The 19,188-nt window shown below is 39.3% G+C and overlaps 1 protein-coding gene across 3 annotated transcripts in view; it reads left to right on the forward strand.

The window, feature by feature from the left end:
- Window positions 1-19,188, forward strand: part of vps8 (VPS8 subunit of CORVET complex) — a 618,230-nt gene that overhangs the window by 247,728 nt on the left and 351,314 nt on the right. For all 3 annotated transcript variants that reach the window (XM_073046772.1, XM_073046773.1, XM_073046774.1), the window contains exons 38-40: window positions 2,122-2,225; window positions 9,976-10,057; window positions 16,767-16,849. In XM_073046772.1, the coding sequence (XP_072902873.1) occupies window positions 2,122-2,225; window positions 9,976-10,057; window positions 16,767-16,849 (269 nt within the window). The remainder of the gene's footprint in view (window positions 1-2,121; window positions 2,226-9,975; window positions 10,058-16,766; window positions 16,850-19,188) is intronic.

The raw sequence follows: 19,188 nt of genomic DNA on the forward strand, positions 1-19,188 counted from the left end.
ACTCCAAACGTGATCTCAACAATGCCCAATGCAGAATGTACCATTTATTTGAAAAATTATACATCTATAATATTCTCTACATTTATATCAAATTGCTGATTGATCATATTCTGATTTAGAATCATTCGCAAAACTGAATAGTTGACATAGACTCAAAGTATGCAAACTACTGTCATATATTATTCACCTCAATATTATCACCAAAATATGTACATTTTTAATTTCTAATTTGATTCTGTTTGCAGCAAAAATCTGTTAATTATCTAAATGCCTACTATTCTTGATTTTTTGTTGTTGTGAAAGTCTTGTAATCAGGTTCAGAAGAGTTACTGTATATCTGCATAAATCTCAATTTATAAGCTTCTTTTTATGGCAGAAGCAGAATGATAGAATCTCCATATTACAATGCATGAATTACCACCCTGTTCCTGTCATTGAAGCAATGATGATCTTTCCCTTGGCTTCACCTAGCATGAATGGTCCACTCTCTAAGAAGGGAGGAAGGCAAAAGAAAAGAAATTATAGTCCAGTTGGCCTAACCTCAGTGGTTGGAAAGGTGTTGGAGTCTATTATTAAAGGTGTGGTTTTGATATACTTGTAGACTAAAGATAAAACAAGTCAAAGTCAGCATGGTTTCTATGAAGTGATATCTTCCCTGACAAATCTGTTAGAATTTTTTGAGGAAGTAACAAGTAGGTTGGACAAAGGAAAGGCTGAGGATGCCATTTACTTGTAGTTTCAGAAGGCATTTGATAAGGTGCCACATGTAAGGCTGCTTAACAAGATAAAATCCTATGGCGTTACAGGGAAGATACTGGCATGGATAGTGGACTGTCTGACAGGCAGGAGGCAGCAAATGGGAATAAAAGGGGCCTTTTCTGGTTGGCTACCAGTGACTAGTGGTGTTCCTCAGGGTCAGTATTTGGACCGCTGCTTTTCACATTGTCTGTCAGTGATTTAGATATTGGAATTGATTGGTTTGTGGCAAGTTTTGCAGATGATACAAAGGTAGGTGGAGGGGTAGGTAGTGCTGAGGGAGCAATGTGATTGCAGCAGGACTTAGATAAATTGGAAGAATGAGTAAAAAGGTGGCAGATGGAATACAATGTTGAGAAATATACGATGATGCATTTTGATAAAAGGAAACAATAGTGTGGAGTATTATCTAAATGGGGAGAAGGTTCAAACATCAGAGGTGCAAAGGGACTTAGGAGTCCATGTGCAAAACTCCCAGAAGGTTAATTTGCAGGTTGAGTCTGTGGTAAAGAAGGCAAATGCAATGTGGGCATTTATTTCAAGAGGAATAGAATATAAAAGCAAGGAGATAATACTGAGCCTTTATAAGACACTAATCAGGCTGCACTTAGAGTACTCTCAACAGTTTTGGATTCCATATCTCAGAAAGTATGTGTTGTCATTGGACTGAGTCCTGAGGAGGTTCATGAGGATGATACTGGGAATGAAGGGGTTAACATGTTAGGAGCGTTTGGCAGCTTTGGGTTTGTACTCGCTGGAGTTTAAAAGAATGCGGGTGGACCTCATTGAAACCTACTGAATGTTGAAAGGACGAGATAGGGTGGATGTGGAGAGGATGTTTCCTATGGTGGGAGTGTCCAGAGCTGGAGGGCACAGCCTCCAAATTGGTTGGCGACCCTTCAGAACAGAGGAAAGGAGGAATTTTTTTAGCCAGAGAGTAGTAAATCTGTGGAATATTCTGCCACGGTCTGTGGTGGAGACCAAGTCCGTTTGTATTTTTAAGGTAGAAGTTGATCATTTCCTGATCAGTCAGGGCATCAAAGGATATGGCGAGAAGGCAGGTGTTTGGAATTGAGTGGGATCCGGGATCAGCCCTGATGGGATGGTGGAGCAGACTCAATGGGCTGAATGGCTTAATTCTGCTCCTATGTCTTATGGTCTTATTGTCATTTGGCCTAGCACTTCATGTTGCTGGCATCCTGATCTCACTTCAGACATGCTTTCTTTCTGTGCTATCTTCTCCCATCCTCCTGGTAGCTTCCACCAGATCTATTTTGCAGAAATGGTAGACATTTCTTTTGCATTACTCTGTAATATTGTCACACAGATTACCCATTGTATTTATGTGCTATTACTTGCCCATAGGGGAGAAAAATGAAGATATAGTACAGGCTGCAGAATCCACACTGGCGGAGACAATTGCACTGTGTCAGCGCAATTCACACAGCCTGAACCAACAGCAGCGGGAGGTGAGTGTTGGCATTTTGCACATAAGTGCTAAATATTTTTACTTGTGTCATATTTTAGGACTGAAGTTCTTGATTGTTTTGTGTTTTTTTTATGCTGAAAGATGGTAATATTCATGAGATTTATATTTCAAATATAGTAAAGGGTTTCGTTGCATATTAAATGTTGTATGCTTGGAGATTTATCTCAAATTCCATCACTGTGGTACCTTTCTTCATAAAAAATTTAGTCAGCCAAGAGTAATTTTCTTAGTTGTGGAATATTCCTCTGTCAGTGGTCACAATACTGCCAATAGGGGAATTAACTAGTAGCAACAACGGCTTTTGTTTTTGCAGGATTGAGATTATTGGGTAATTTGGTAGACGTTTTTCTACTTCGATGGGACATTGCAACTAGCCACATATGATTTGATTTGAAATTATAAAATTATAAATCTAATGAGAAATGAGAAATCCTTTTGGAGCTAAGAACTGTGAAGCTGTGGAGTCAATTGAATGAGTCAGGCATCAAAATACACATGCATAAAATAATATAGTTTGTCTCTGTTGTATTTTCCATATTTCTTAAAAGTTTTGTGCAATTGTCCAAGCAGTGCTTTTCGTGCTAGAAACAAAACAATCCAGTGCAAATTTTCCAGTGCAAATTTTGCATGAAGTTCAGAAAAGGATGACTTGGAGATCAACTTCAGAGTATGACACTTGATAACCTGTGTTGGAGTGATTTTGGCTCTGGAAAGGAAGTGATGCAGTTCGTAAAGTTTTACATTTCGTCTGTAGATTAGCTTCAGCATTATGTGGATTGCACACCTTTGTGTAACAGTCATGAGATGCAGGTGGATTTCTTTGGTAGCCAGACGAGGTGATAACAAAGAAAATGCCAGAGAACTCAGTTAGTCAAGCAGCATCTGTGGAAAGAGAAAGCAGTTAAAGTTTTGGTCCAGCCTTTCTGCTTTCATTTCAGATTTTAGCTTCTGCTGTACGAATTCAGTAGTGATGCTTCTCCTTTTTTCTCAATGAATGAAGGGTTTTTTAAGGCCATGTATTGTGCTTGATGCTGCTCCCTGAATGTCTCTTTGAATTAGCATCCAGTGAAGATAATGTTCACTGTGCCTTTTAGTAGACAAAATCCACATGGTGAATTGTGAGACAGCTCTTCAGAGATAACTTTCATTGTGGAAAACTTTCTGTCATTCTGGAGACCTTCTGACAGTTTGTCCCTATTTTTGAACATGGTTAAGATTATGGTATCTCTGAGATACCACGGTACATGCTCCTCAACCCAGATGTGTAAAATGTGAATTTGTGACTGAAGTTCTTCACTGCCAAGTCTTAAACTTCAAATGAAATATTGTTTGCTCCAACAGCCTTAATATGCAGCTTCTACAGTAAGTGTGTCAAAACCTGGAATATTAGAATCCTCATGGACAGCCCCAAAACTGAATGGGCAGAACTGAATGCCACTGCTCTATCACTACTCTGAGTGGGACAGATTGTGTAGTTGGTGGAAAATACAAAGATAGATACACCTTTTTCTGGAGGAGAAAACTGAAAAAGGAATGCTTTTCATACAGTGGATTCCTCATCGATTGATGTTTCAGTCTGATGTCTTTGTGACTCCTCTGTAGGATAAGTGATACCACATGACCTCCAATTCACTGCAGTAGAGGTTTTTTTTGCTGCATATTCCCCACCTGTAATGCTGTAAATAAGGAGGACCTCTCCAGCCTTCCATCTGCTGACCTACATCCCAGAGGGAGGCAAACTGAATCTCCTGGGTAATGTCAATGCCAGTGTTAAAATCCTCCTGCAAGACATGACTGAGAAGGAGGAGAAAAGGAAAGCTACCCTTAGCAGAGTTGTCCTTCTAATCAAATGCTTTGGAGCACAGACATTTCCCTATAGCCAGCATTTTGTTAGAGAGACCAATATAAATTCTCATGGCAACACTGTAGTTTCAGACACTAACATCTGATGGACTATGTATCCACTTTTCCTGCATTATGACTGTTGGATTGGTCATTGCCTGCTCTATTCTGTTATCTTCATCAGCCTGGCTTCAAAATATTGGACTCAACAAAAACATTGCATCAACAAAATCAATGTTGAAGGATTTAAGGAACCTATTCAGATAATGTGCACTAACAGCAGCTCACAGACAATCGGACAGCTTCCAACAACAGGAGCTACATAAATTATGTAGTATTCAGACTGCTGTTTGCTGTCTTTACAGATGCAAAGTAAGGTGAATTTGTGTTTTATATGCCAGAGAGTGTCAAATCTCCCAGAAGGTTAATTTGCAGGTTGAGTCTGTGGGAAAGAAGGCAAATGCAGTGTTGGCATTTATTTCAAGAGGAACAGAATATAAAAGCAAAGAGATGAGGCTGAGGCTTTATAAGGCATTAGTCAGGTCGCACTTGGAGTATTGTAAACCGTTTTGGGACCCTTATATCAGAAAAGATGTGTTGTCATTGGATTGAGCCCAGAGGAGGTTCACGAGGATGATTCTGGGGATTAAGGGGTTACCATATGAAGAGTACTTGCTAGCATTGGGCCTGAATTCATTGGAGTTTAGAATAATTGGTGGGGATCTCATTGAAACCCACCGAATGTTGAAAGGACAAGATAAGGCAGAAGTGGAGAGGATATTTCCTCAGGTGGGAATATGCCGAACTAGAGGGCATAGCCTCAAAACAGAGGGGTGACCTTTTAGAATGGAAGTAAGGAGGAATTATTTTTCACCAAAGAGTGGTGAAACAGTGGAATGCTCTGCCACAGATTGTGGTGGGGGCCAAGTCCGTGAGTATATTCAAAGTGGAACTTGATAGATTCCTGATTGGTCAGGGCATCAGGCATATGGTGAGAAGGCAGGTGTGTGGAGTTGAATGGCATCTGGGATCAGCCATGATGAAATGGCGGAATAGACTTGATGGGCTGAATGGCCTAATTCTGCTCCTATATCTTACGGTCTAAAGCCCCACAATTCTAGTTTGATGAGAATGAATGGGAGATCCAGAAGCTAGTTACCACAAAGATAGATAGATAGATAGATAGATAGATACTTTATTCATCCCCATGGGGAAATTCAACTTTTTTTCCAATGTCCCATACACTTGTTGTAGCAAAACTAATTACATACAATACTTAACTCAGTAAAAAATATGATATGCATCTAAATCACTATCTCAAAAAGCATTAATAATAGCTTTTAAAAAGTTCTTAAGTCCTGGCGGTAGAATTGTAAAGCCTAATGGCATTGGGGAGTATTGACCTCTTCATCCTGTCTGAGGAGCATTGTATCGATAGTAACCTGTCGCTGAAACTGCTTCTCTGTCTCTGGATGGTGCTATGTAGAGGATGTTCAGAGTTATCCATAATTGACCGTAGCCTACTCAGCGCCCTTCGCTCAGCTACCAATGTTAAACTCTCCAGTACTTTGCCCATGACAGAGCCCGCCTTCCTTACCAGCTTATTAAGACGTGAGGCGTCCCTCTTCTTAATGCTTCCTCCCCAACACGCCACCACAAAGAAGAGGGCGCTCTCCACAACTGACCTATAGAACATCTTCAGCATCTCACTACAGACATTGAATGACGCCAACCTTCTTAGGAAGTACAGTCGACTCTGTGCCTTCCTGCACAAGGCATCTGTGTTGGCAGTCCAGTCTAGCTTCTCGTCTAACTGTACTCCCAGATACTTGTAGGTCTTAACCTGCTCCACACATTCTCCATTAATGATCACTGGCTCCATATGAGGCCTAGATCTCCTAAAGTCCACCACCATCTCCTTGGTCTTGGTGATATTGAGACGCAGGTAGTTTGAGTTGCACCATATCACAAAGTCCTGTATCAGTTTCCTATACTCCTCCTCCTGTCCATTCCTGACACACCCCACTATGGCCGTGTCATCAGCGAACTTCTGCACATGGCAGGACTCCGAGTTATATTGGAAGTCTGATGTGTACAGGGTGAACAGGACCGGAGAGAGTACAGTTCCCTGCGGCGCTCCTGTGCTGCTGACCACCGTGTCAGACCTACAGTCTCCCAACCGCACATACTGAGGTCTATCTGTCAAGTAGTCCACTATCCAATCCACCATGTGAGAGTCTACTCCCATCTCCGTTAGTTTGTGCCTTAAGATCTTGGGCTGGATGGTGTTAAAGGCACTAGAGAAGTCAAGGAATGTAATCCTCACAGCACAACTGACCCCCTCTAGTTGAGAGAGTGATTTGTGCAGCAAATACGTGATAGCATCCTCCACTCCCACCTTCTCCTTATACGCAAACTGAAGAGGATCCTGGGCGTGCCTGGTTTGTGGCCTCAGATTCTGTATTATCAGCCGCTCCATGGTCTTCATAACGTGCGACGTCAAGGCAACAGGTCTGAAGTCATTCAACTCCTTTGGTTGTGGTTTCTTCGGTACCGGGACAATACAGGATGTTTTCCACTGTCTGGGTACTCTTCTCTGCTCCAGGCTCATGTTGAAGATGCGCTGTAGTGGTTCTCCCAGCTCAGTCGCACAGGCCCTCAGTAATCGTGGGGAAACTCCATCCGGTCCAGCCGCCTTGCTGGTACAGATCTTCCTCAGTTGACCTTCCACCTGTGCAGCCGTAATCCTGGGCGTGGGCAAGGTCTCCTGTGAGTGGCTATTTTCCTGTGAGGGAAGTAAGCCTGGTATGGATTTCTGCGGTGAGGATGAGATTGAGCTGTCGAACCTGTTGAAGAAGTTGTTCAGCTGGTTCGCTTTCTCCACATCTCCACTTATGTTTGCCCCCCGCTTTGCACTGCATCCGGTGATGATCTTCATCCCATCCCACACCTCCTTCATGCTTTTTTTCTGCAGCTTTTGTTCTAGCTTCCTCCTATACTGCTCCTTTGCCCCCCTTATCTGTACTCTGAGTTCCTTCTGAACTCTTTTAAGCTCCAACCGATCACCATCTTTAAAGGCCCTCTTCTTCTGGTTTAGGAGGCCTTTGATGTGACTAGTGATCCAGGGCTTATTATTGGGATAGCAGCGAACAGTTCTAACAGGGACAACTGCATCCACACAAAAGTTAATATAGGCAAAGGCAAAGCATTCCCGGATTGGGAACACAACACACCTGAAGGGGAAAGAAGGAAGCAGTTCTGCAGCCTCCTGAAGACCAAAGTCAAACAGAAATTTTGTAAGAACAGATAGTGGATGGAAAAAAGCAGGTGGTCCTGCAGTTTGATGGTTCTTCAGCTAAACATCCTAGAGCCTAGCCCACTGAGAGACAAGAATGGAGGAAACCGTAATAGTGACAGGGGTTTAAGTGGCACATAATGAAAGGAACACTTCAAAGAACCACCCAGTCTGACTCATTGTGCCATTCACTCTATTCTACAGCAAGCTATTTGCTTCACTGTTACCACTATCCGAGACTAAAAACGTTAATGGGTTGTACTAAGCATGGAGTTCAGTCATATACTAAGTGTTAGATTTGCTCAAACATCTTTGGGGTCAAGACACTCCAAGAAAATCATTCAGTGCATTTTGTTTGTTTTATAAAGACAGCTGGCTATTTCTACCATTTAAAACCATGCCCTACAATGTATTAATGGACTGTATGATCAAGTTGTTTGGATCCTTGTTTCGAGGCTTCTGTGTTAAAGTGTTAACTCCATCACAGTCTCTGCAAAGAAATTGACAGATCTCAAGATCATTTATGACAACAGCTATTTGCATCTGGTATCTACAAACGTAGTATTCAGTTTTCCAGTTGTGAGAGAATTTTGTGTGCGAGTGTCAATGTGAACCATTGTCTCAACAATGTATGGAATTTGCACAGCCCTTCACATTGTGTGTCCACATCATATACAAGTCATTTCCAATCTGTGGCGGAGTTTCACTTCAGTGAACTGTTCACAGCTCAAACAGTTCATAAATTAGAAATACAGATAATGACTTTGTTCCAAGGTGGCAGAGGATGCCTACAGTTACAGCCAGCAAATACATCTCTCTGGTTTCCTTTCTGTTTGTCTGTATGTGTGTGCTATACGTAAGTCAAGTGTTTGTAAGCTGGGAAGTAACTATTTAAAAAAAGCATTATTCCTCTTCTAGTTCAAAGGGACCTACATAAGATACATTTAGTGAAACACCATAATGAAGTCAGAATAGAAGAAAGCTGTCAGTGATAAGGAAAGATAGGAATTAGGTCATTTCAAGAATGTCTTTAGTAATTAGTGTAAAGAATATGATATTATCTCAGGACCAATTCTATTTGGATAGTTAGGCCCCAAAGTAAGAGATAGCCCTCTACTACTAATAAATTATATTGATAAGCTGCATAATTAGTGGAGGTATTAGTTTTTTTTAAAGTACAGTACAATATATTTACCTACAAGCATTCTCCCCATCGAATGTGACATTTTTGCTGTGCTAGAAATACTCCCCTCTAACAACTAATTTTTCTGAACATTCTACAAAGGTATTTATTTGGAAGTGAGCCCAACATTTTTTTTAATCTTTATTAATGTCTGCAATAGAAAATTAAATCAGCTGTGCACTTCTGAAAAGCATAAAATTTTCACTGCTGAATAGTTCTTTATACAGCATAGGCAGTATCTTAGGATGCAATGAACAGAACTGATATATACAGCAGCCGAATTTAGCGTACTGATAAATTAAAAAAAAAGGAAATAAATCACATTTTAAAATGAAGTTTTTCTTTGGCCCACTGTGAAGTGATGCTATGTTTAATAACACAGTGCTTTTCTCAACAATGATTTCATAAATCTTTTGAAAGTAATTTTAAGTCTACTGAGATGAAAATGTTAATTAAAGTGTGCAGACCTTTATTGTTTTTTTTGTCTTTGAGACCTAGTTCTTTCAGATCATAAAGCAACAATATGTCAGTTGCCTCCACTCCATTAATGAAATGAATATTCTTCTTCAATGGGTACAGAGATAAATGTCAATTGAGCATTTCAAAATAAAGCTCACCTACCATATTTATGTACCTATACTTTCCAGTTGGAAGTATTGCATCATTTTTACAAATGGAAAACTGCTCATGTTGACTGAATTCCAATTTTTTTCCCATGGTTTAGGAGCACAAAAATTAATTTTGTATTCCAAGCATTGACTCATTGGAAATTACTTCAGCAGTGACTGAAAACAGGAGATGGATCCCAGCTGGGAAATGCAAACAACCTTTGCATTGCTGAAGCCCTATCTTTAAATTGCACTCAGTGGTCTCTTTATTAGGTATATGGCTGGTCTGCTAATGTGTAGCCCATCAATTTCAAGTTTCAACATGTTGTGCATTCAGAAAAGCTTTTCTGCACACCACAGTTGTAATGGGTGGTTATTTGAATTACTGTAAGCTTGAACCAGTCTAGTCATTTTCCTTTGACCTCTCTCATTAACAAGGCATTTTCGCTCACAGAACTGCTACTCAGTGGATATATTTTGCTTTTCGCACCGTGCTCTGCTGTGCTTGAAAACCCTGGGAGATCAGCAGTTTTTGAGTTACTCAAACCACCCATCTGGCACCAGCAGTTATTTCACAGTTAAAGTCACTTAGATCATATTTCTTCCCATTTTGATGTTTGTTCTGAAGAACATCTGAACTTGTTGACCATGTCTGCATTAAGTTACTGCCACATGATTAGATGATTAGATGTTTGCATGAACAAGCTGGTCTCACATATGTACCTAATAAGGTGGCCTCTGATTGTGTATTGTATCATGTTGTAGAATCTAGATCTTGATAGATATGCTTCCCCTCTTACAGGCATTATGGTTTCCATTGCTGGAGGCTGTTATGTCAACCCAGAAGCAGTTAAAAGATGGATCATCCAGCCAAACCATAGAATGTAAGTATGGAAACAGTTTAGAATGCCAGTTGTTTTGATTTATAATTAATATTAAAATAATTAACTTTTTACTATACTGGGAACATGACAATCTGAAGTGATATCATAGTAGAATCTCAAACCTAAATGCAGCAAAAGATTTTTTTTCCTGTTTATTTGTGTTATTTTGGTGTTGAGAATACAGAAATATAAAATAATACAAGGAATTAATGAGATTGACTGAAGTCTTCTGTTGTATTTATAGTATTTGAAGGTATGATTTGACATTGTCTAATATTGTTACTGGTTTATTTTTGTCACAAGTACCAAGATACACCAAAAAGCTTGTCTTGTATATTGTTTATACAGATCGAATCATTACACTATGCATTGAGCTAAAATAAAATAAAACGAAAACAATGCAGAATGAAGTATAAAAGCTACCAAATCAGCGTATTGCAGGTAAACAATAAAGTGCAAGATCAAAATGAGGTACATTGAGAAGTCAAAAGTCCATCTTTTAGTGCAAGCGTCTGATAACAGTGAGGTAGAAGCTGTCCTTGAGTTTAGTGGTGGGTAATTTAATGCTTTTGGATCTTCTGCCAGATGAGAGCGGTGAGAAGAGAAAATGTTTGAGGAGGGTGGGGCCTTTGATTATGCTAGCTGCTTTACTGTGGCAATGAGAATTTCATACAGACAGAGCCCATAAAGGGGAGGCTGGTTTATGTGATGTCCAAGCTATGTTCACAGCTCTCTTTAATTTCTTGAGGTCACATGCAGAGCAGTTGACTTACCAAATCATTAATCCAGACAAAGTGCTTTTTTTTATGGTGTATTGATAAAAATTGGTAAGAGTATACAGAAACATGGTAAATTGTTTTAAACTTCTGGGGAAGTGGAGGTATTGGTGAGCTTTCTTGGCTGTGACCTCAATGTGGTTGGACCAGACAGGCTATTGGTGATGTTCACATCTAGGAACTTGAAGCTCTCAACCCTCTGAACCTCAACACCTTTGATGTAGTCAGGAGCTTGTGCACTACCCTTTATGAACTCAGTGGCCAACTCTTTTGTTGACATTAAAAGGTTGTTATCATGATTCTACTTCGCTAAGCTCTCTATCTCCTTCCTGTATTCCGACTCATCGTTACCTGAGATGCATCCTAATATTCATTAATGCATTATCACAGAAATCTCTATTTGTTTTTTTGGTGGATTGCCATTTTAATTACGATATGAAGGAATTCAGGTAACTAACAGTGTGACATGTTATTTCAATGCAGTTCTTTCTAATGCAGAATGAATGTCTGTTCTGCATCATTCAAATGCAAATATGTACAGTAGTTTCTGTAAATTACTCATTTAATCCAGAACATGTTTTAAATCAATCCATTATTATAATGCATTATTTGTGATTTTTATTTTTGTGATCCTACACTTTTTAGCCCATTCTAATTTGCCCTAAAAGGATGAAGTATTAACCCAGGCTGCATTGGCGACTAACTGTAGTGTGAAAGCAATGAATGGGCTAGGGGTTCTGTTTTGATCCTAGACTAATGGTTGTAAGTTAAAAGATCAGTTGTCATTATAATAAATGAAACTGCAGGCATGAATGGAGGAGAGCCTAATCTTACTACTTTTTCTTAACTCGTTTGTAATAGCAGCAATCAAAAAGAAATGGTTAACCATTTGAAGTTGAAAATTTGAGGGATTGTGAGGCAAGAGAGGATAATAGGACCAACTATGTCCACAAATGCTAGTGTACACTTGGTCATTTTAATGGCTCCCTACTGCGCTGTAACAATTCTACAATTCTATAGGATAATAATCAAAGAAAGTTTAATAATGTTAAGATAAAGGGAGAATATTAAGCTTCTTCAAAATGCGATTATATGTAAGGCAAGAAAGATTTTCTGAATGAACCTGGATATGCCAGACTGTTTTCTAATTCTTAACAGGCTTTGTATTCAATATTATTAAACTATTTTTCTCTTTTTGTCACTTATCGATTATGATGTTTTCTTTTCACATTCATTAAAGCAGCATAAAATGCCTGCCTTGAGCTGCTCTGCATTTTTTGGTTCCAATAGACAATTCTAACCAAAATGTTTGCATTGCACCAAATTCTCTGCAATTGTCAAGTGCTTCCAAATGTATAAATGCTCCTTCTAAGTTCTCCGTTCTGAAAGATAATTTCTTATGTGGTTTGTCAGAAGAAGCTGAAATTAAAAAGGCTCTGACAATGCCCTTTAATTTCAGTATGATAAACATCTTAAGCCATTCCCTTTATTTGGGTTTAATTTTTTTCTCCTCTTCCTCATCAATGTTAGTACTACATACCAGCACATTTCTATTCTGGAAGCAGTCAGATGATAAAAGCTGGAATTTCTATTGATTTCAGTATTTCTCTTTGCTTTGTAGTTGAATATTTGTAATTTTCCAGTGAGATTATGTCCTCTAGTTGTTTGGTTATTTATTCTTCTGCTTTGAGGGAACTTAATTGTTATGCTGAGTTACCTGAATTCTTTACTTTCCAATTTGCAGTTTCAGCAAGCATAGATGATTATAGTCTTGGTATAAAAATCATTACTTAATGTGCTGACAGTGTCATAAATAGTTCAAAGTAAATTTTATTATCAGAGTACATGTATGTCACCACATACAACCCTGAGATTGATTTTCCTGTGGGCATATTCCACAAATCTTTAGAATAGTAACTATAACAGGATCAATGAAGTGTCAACCAGAGGACAGAAGGCCGCAAAGTGTGCAAATGCAAATATAAATAAATAGCAATAAGTAATGAGAACATGAAATAACAAGCTAAAGAGTCCTTAAAGTGAGATCATTAGTTGTGGGAATATCTCAATGGATGGGCAAGTGAGTGTAGTTAAACATTTTTGTTCAAGAGCCTGATGATTGAAGCAATAGTAATGGTTCTTAAACCTGATGATGCAAGTCGAGAGGCTCTTGTACCTTCTACTTGATAGCTGATGATGAACGCTGCTTTCTTATGACAGCATTTCATGTAGGTGTGTTTAATGGTGAGGAGGGCTTTAACTGTGAGGTACTGGGCCAAATCCACTACCTTTTGTAGGATTTTCCATTCAAAGTCATTGGTGTTTTCATACCAGGTCATGATGGAGCCAGTCAATACACTCTCCACTACACACAGAGAGAAGTTTGTTAAAGTTTTTGATGTCATGCTGAATCTCTGCAGATCACTAAGGAAGTAGTGGCACTGCTGTGCATTTTTTTGTAATTGCATTTTCATGCTGGGTTCAGGATAAGTCCTCTGAAGCAGTAAACACCCAGGAATTTAAAGTTGCTAACCCTCTGCACCTCTGATCCTCTGTTGAGGATTGGCTCATGGACATCTGGTTGACCTCTGGTTTCCCTCTCCTGAGGTCTACAATCTGTTCCTTGGTCATGCTGACATTGATTGAGAGGTTGTTTAGGAGAGTTTTGGGATTAATCTTCATCTAGTGGTGAGTGGATGGTCCATTCAGGTGTTGTCTATAGGAACCTACCATTACAGACCAAACTCACAAATCAAACATCAGGTTTGCTGTATATCATTATCAAGGAATGGTTGAGTTTTTTGTGCACAGCAAAGGCCATGTTCCCAGCAATAATCTCATTCTTGTATTGATAACTTTTCTTCAATAACCCTAACCATGTAGCTCTGTTATAATTCCATCACTGGTCACCAATTTCTATATTGTACCACCAATGTTTTCAGCCCCTGCAGATAGGAATGTTTCATGTTGAAATCCTTAACCCTTTCACCTCTGTCAACCCTGCATGATCTCCTAAGTGATCCTGCCATCTTGTATGCTACAGAGTCATGGACAATTTTCAGAAGGTCTCTTAAGACAATGACGAAGGACCACCAATGCAGTCTCCATAAAATCTGGCCTGATTGGTGTCAGTATCCTCTTCCAATCCAACATCCTTTTATCACAATGCTGATCACACTCAGTAAGTTCTATTGGGTAGGACAGGTTTGTTTGTACTGGAAGTTTTGGAAAAAGCAGTTATATGACTGAAACCTATGAAGCCCTGCAGGATCATGGCAAGGTAGATGTGCTTTGGATGTTTCCTCTGTTTGGAAAAATCTGGAATTGCAGTCACTTAAAGAATAAGATTGAGGCAAAAGATTTTCTGACAATGCCTCTTGATTCTGTAGAATTCCTTTCCTCAAGACAGAGGTGAAAGCCATAAATGTTTTTAAAGCAAAGGTAGACAGATGTATGATAAGCAAAACTGTAAAATGTTATCATGGATAGATGCGAACATGGAGTTGAGACTGCAGTCAGATCAGCTATGGCCCTATTAATTGGCACATCAGGCTTAAAGAGCTGGGTGGCTTGCTCCTGTTTCTCAATCATATGTTCACAAAACATTGATGTAAGAGCAAGTTGTCCTTGATCCAAAGAGACTACCTGGGAAGAATATGATGGCATAACTACAAATAGCCCTGCAAACAGGAAGATTAAAGTAAGAATGTGATTATAATTCAACCTGAAATAGATTCAGATTTATTTATCACATGTACATTGATACCTGCAGTGAAATTTATCATTTGCATTAACAAGGAACTGCCCGCAAGTGCTGTCGCGCATTCTGATGCTAACATAGGAACACATAGCAGAACAGCAGCACAACACAGGACAACACAAACAGCAGGAACAACAGCTACAGCAGAATAAAACATTAACAGCAAAGCAAACTCCTTTAATACTCTCCCACCTCCTTACACACATAGAACTTCAACTCCAGAACAAGCCACCTCCAGGCTTCCAGTCCTTCACCCCAGGCTCTCAAACTTGCAGACTTCAGGCCTCCAATCTTTAGTCTCTGGCCTGGACTCCTAAACTTTAGACCTATTATTTAATTTGCTGAATAATTACAGAATCATCTTATTTTAGTTCAGTTTTCCAGCGTCTGTTATGTTTTGCTTTTCAATGTAGAAAATTGTCTACACCACAAGGAATAGAATAGATTTCATCTACTGTCCTTTATCAGCAAAATTATGGCAATTATATATTGATAGGGTTATTGATTGGCTCTTGTTTGCCATTAATCTACTCCACAAAGCTCAGTTTCTGTTGCTGTAGGAGTATTCAGCTGCAAACCTCACACCAACACAAATAAGGCCATAACTCTTGAAGTTGGTTGTCAACTGGGCTATATCGGATCAGGAGTCCTAGATTTGTGGACACAGCTCAGTACATCGCAAAATCCAACCTCCCCTCCATGGAATCTGTCTCATTACCTCAGAAAGCAGCTAGCATTATGAAAGACCTCTTCCACCATAGCCTCTCTTTTTCCTGCTTCCTGTCGTGCATCTGCAACACAAACCACCAAGCTCAAGGTCAGATTATATCTTGACCTCTCAGTCTACCTTGTCATAATTCTGGTTGGTTGCTGGTTACTAGTGGTGTTCCGCAGGGGTTGGTGTTGGGGCCTCTTTTTACACTGTATATCAATGATTTAGATTATGGATTAAATGGTTTTGTGGCTAAGTTTGCGGATGACACCAAGATAGGTGGAGGAGCAGGAAGTGTTGAAGAAATGGAAAGGTGCTGAGAGACTTGGTCAGTTTAGGAGAGTGGGCAAAGAAATGGCAGACGAGATACAATGTTGAGAAATGTACGTTTGTACATTTTGGAAGAAGAAACAATCGGGTAGATTATTATTTAGATGGTGAGAAAATTAAAAAATCGGAAGTGTAAAGGGACTTGGGAGTCCTATTGCAGGATACCCTAAAGGTTAAAGACCAGGTTGAATCAGCAGTAAGGAAAGCGAATGCTATGTTGGCATTCATTTCAAGAGGAATAGTGTATAAGAGTAAGGAAGCGTTGATGAGGCTCTATGCAGCACTGGTGAGACCCCATTTGGAATACTGCGTGCAGTTTTGGGCCCCCTATCTTAGAAGGGATGTGCTGATGTTGGAGAGAGTTCAGAGAAGATTCATGAGGATAATTCCTGGAATGCAGGGACTAACATATGAGGAGCATTTGTCGGCTCTTGGATTGTATTCGTTAGAGTATAGAAGAATGAGAGGGGATCTCATAGATCTATATACTAAAGTTATTACGAACTCCATGGAGCATGTGGGGATCTTCCAATATCCAGGCATTTTTTTTTTCTTTCTTTCTTCTTTTTTTCAATAGGGATGTTAGGGGGGAGGGGTTAAGGGGAGGGGGGGGATGGGTAACACATATTTTCTTTTTCACACACCATCTCGACTCGAAATGTTGACTGCTCATTTCAACGGATGCTGCCCGACCTGCTGAGCTTATCCAGCGTGTTTCTACATGGATAGATGATTGGCTGACTGGCAGAAGTCAAGAAGCAGAGAAATTTCTTTTGCTAGAGGATGTTGAATCTAGAATTCACTGCCACAGATTGTTGTGGGGCCAAATTATTGGGTATATTTAAAACAGAAGTTGATATTTTATTGATTAGTAATGTCATCAGAATTTACAGGAAAAAACCAGGGAAGGGGGTTGAGGGGAGAAATAAGTCAGCCATGATGGAATGGTGGAGAAGACTCAATGGATTGATTGGCCTAATTCTGCCTCTATGTCTTATGGAACTTTGAATATGAAACTTTCATCTGATAAATCTCATTTCACATAAAAACACTTGGTGCGTCATTTGGATCCAAGATTTTGTCTGATGTTCCCTAAGTATACTGACTTGTATTCTATTTTGCTTTCCACAGCTCTGAAGCTCTTGACAAAACAAGTATTAAACAGTATGACAGGATTCATAGCACTTCCATCCGTTTTGCAGCGAATTCTGCAGGTGAGTTTTGAAATCACTTGGATTACTTTTTCATTCATCACAATTTCACTCAGAATTTGTTGGAACAGAGCATGTAATGAGATCTGATGTATAGTAAGTATTCTGTTATATCCTTCCAGTTCAAATATTATCACTCAGGAAATTAATGAAAAAGAAAACTGATGCTTGACTGATGACTTCTGAGTCCTAAGTAAATGATGAGAGCAATAATCTTTCTCCTTAACCAATTCATTCAAATTGGAAGAAACTTTTAATTTATATGGAAGGAAATATGGACTCGAGCAATACAAAATGCAATGGAACTGAAAATTAAATGAAGGGAGTGAAGAAAAAAACAAACAAACAAGGAACAATAAATTTTTATGATCCTGAAAAGAAATTTTGTGTTTTCAGTCATGAGATTCTGTAAATCAATTAATTGCCTTGTGTGCTTCCATGGTGAATGGTATGTTGAAACTGCTTATTGCCTCAGTAAATTAATCCTTAGTGTGAGTTTTATACTGTGGTGCAGACTTATCAATTCCTTGTCAGCAAACCACCATTGTTCTGAGGTGAGTAGTGTGGGCAGAAAAAATCTTCCACCAGTTTGAGTGATTTACAATTTTCTGTTTATCCACCTTGTTACAAGTTAATGCTTTAGTTTGTGCATGCACTGTGAATTCACCATTATTTTTTCAATGGAGCCTGGGCTGGACATTTTGTGGCAATTTACTTTAAAAGAAAATTAAAAACCTTCAGCAAAACAATTATTTGGGGAAGAATTAGCTGTTCTGTGTCATTTCAAGAGATGAATATCATGAAACCAACCTTGCTCCGAAACTTAACGTTTGTGTAAGCAGAAGTATTCTAAGATTTGCTGTTATATTTGTGTATCATAGAAATATTGATTTTCGAAGCAATGTTTCACTGAATTAGAGTTGCTGGTCTGGGATTTTTCAATCCCAGATATTTCCCACGCACTGGATGCTTGGCCAAAGTTTGGGGTGCCTCATATTGGGTTCACAGCATTCTAAAGGGAGAGGGTGAGCAACCAAAAGTCCTGGTACATTTTGATACCAATGATATGGGTAGGATACAGGAGGATATCCTGAAGAGACAATATAGGAAGTTAGGTAAGAAAGCTGAAAAGCAGGACCTCCTGGGTAGTTATTTCTAGAATTGCTAGCTACGCCGCGTGCCAGTGTGGGTAAGAATAGGATGATCTGGCAGATGAATACATGGCTGGAGATTGGTGCAGGGCACAGGGTTTCAAATTTCTGGATGATACCGATCTCTTCTGGGAAAGGTATAACATGTACAAGAAGGATGGGTTCCACCTGAACCCAAAGGGGACCAGAATCTTTATGCTTACATTTGTTTGAGCTGTTCAGGAGGATTAAACTGATTTTGCATGGGGATGGGAACTAGAGCTGTGGAAGGACAGTTGGTAGACAAGTAAATGCTTTGTGTAGTGATGCTGTGAGGAAGGACGGGTTGATTATAGGGCAAAATTACAGTCAGTGGTATGAGTTGAAGTGAAACATGGGGGCAAAATCAAAAAGGGTGATGAATAGACTGAAAATGGTAGATTTGGATGCACACATTATACAGAATGAGGTAGATAATCTTGTAGTGTATTTAGAGATTGGGGGGTATAATGTGGTCATCAGAGTCATGGCTGAAGAAGATCATAGTTGGGAGCATAACATCCAAGGGTATGCATTGTATCAAAAGGACAGGCAGTTTAGCAGAGAGGGTGGCATGGCTCTGTTGGTAAAAAATTAAATCAAATCCTTAGAACGAGGTGACATTGGATCAGAAGATGTCATGTCCTTGTGTGTGGAGTTAAGGAACTGCTAGTGTAAAGGACCCTGATGGGGAAAATTAGATTGGTGCTGGATCCCTAGAGAGGGCATTTGTCAAACGCCTATGAGATAGCTTTTTAGAGAAGCTTGTGATTGATCCCACTAGGGGAAAGACAATTCTAGATTTGGTGTTGTGTGATAAACCTGATTTGATTAGGGAACTTAAGGTAAAGGAACCCTAAGGAGGCAGTGACCATAATATGAAATAGTTCAGCCTGCAGTTTGAGAGGGAGAGGGTAAAGGAACAATGAGGCTGACAAGGGAAGTCAAAGATAACATAAAAGTAAAAAAACGAGGGCATAAAATAAGGCAAAAATTAATGGAGAGTTAGGGGATTGGGAAGCTTTAAAAAATCAACTGAAGGAAATGAAAAAAACATAAAGAGAGAAAATATAAACATGAAGGTTATCTAGCCAATAATATAAAAGTTTGTTCAGATATACAGTATAAAGAGTAAAAGAGAGGTGAGACTGGATATTAGACTGCTGGAAAATT

The sequence above is a fragment of the Hemitrygon akajei genome, chromosome 5 (assembly GCF_048418815.1).
Source record: "Hemitrygon akajei chromosome 5, sHemAka1.3, whole genome shotgun sequence".
In the NCBI taxonomy this organism is placed as follows: Eukaryota; Metazoa; Chordata; class Chondrichthyes; order Myliobatiformes; family Dasyatidae; genus Hemitrygon; species Hemitrygon akajei.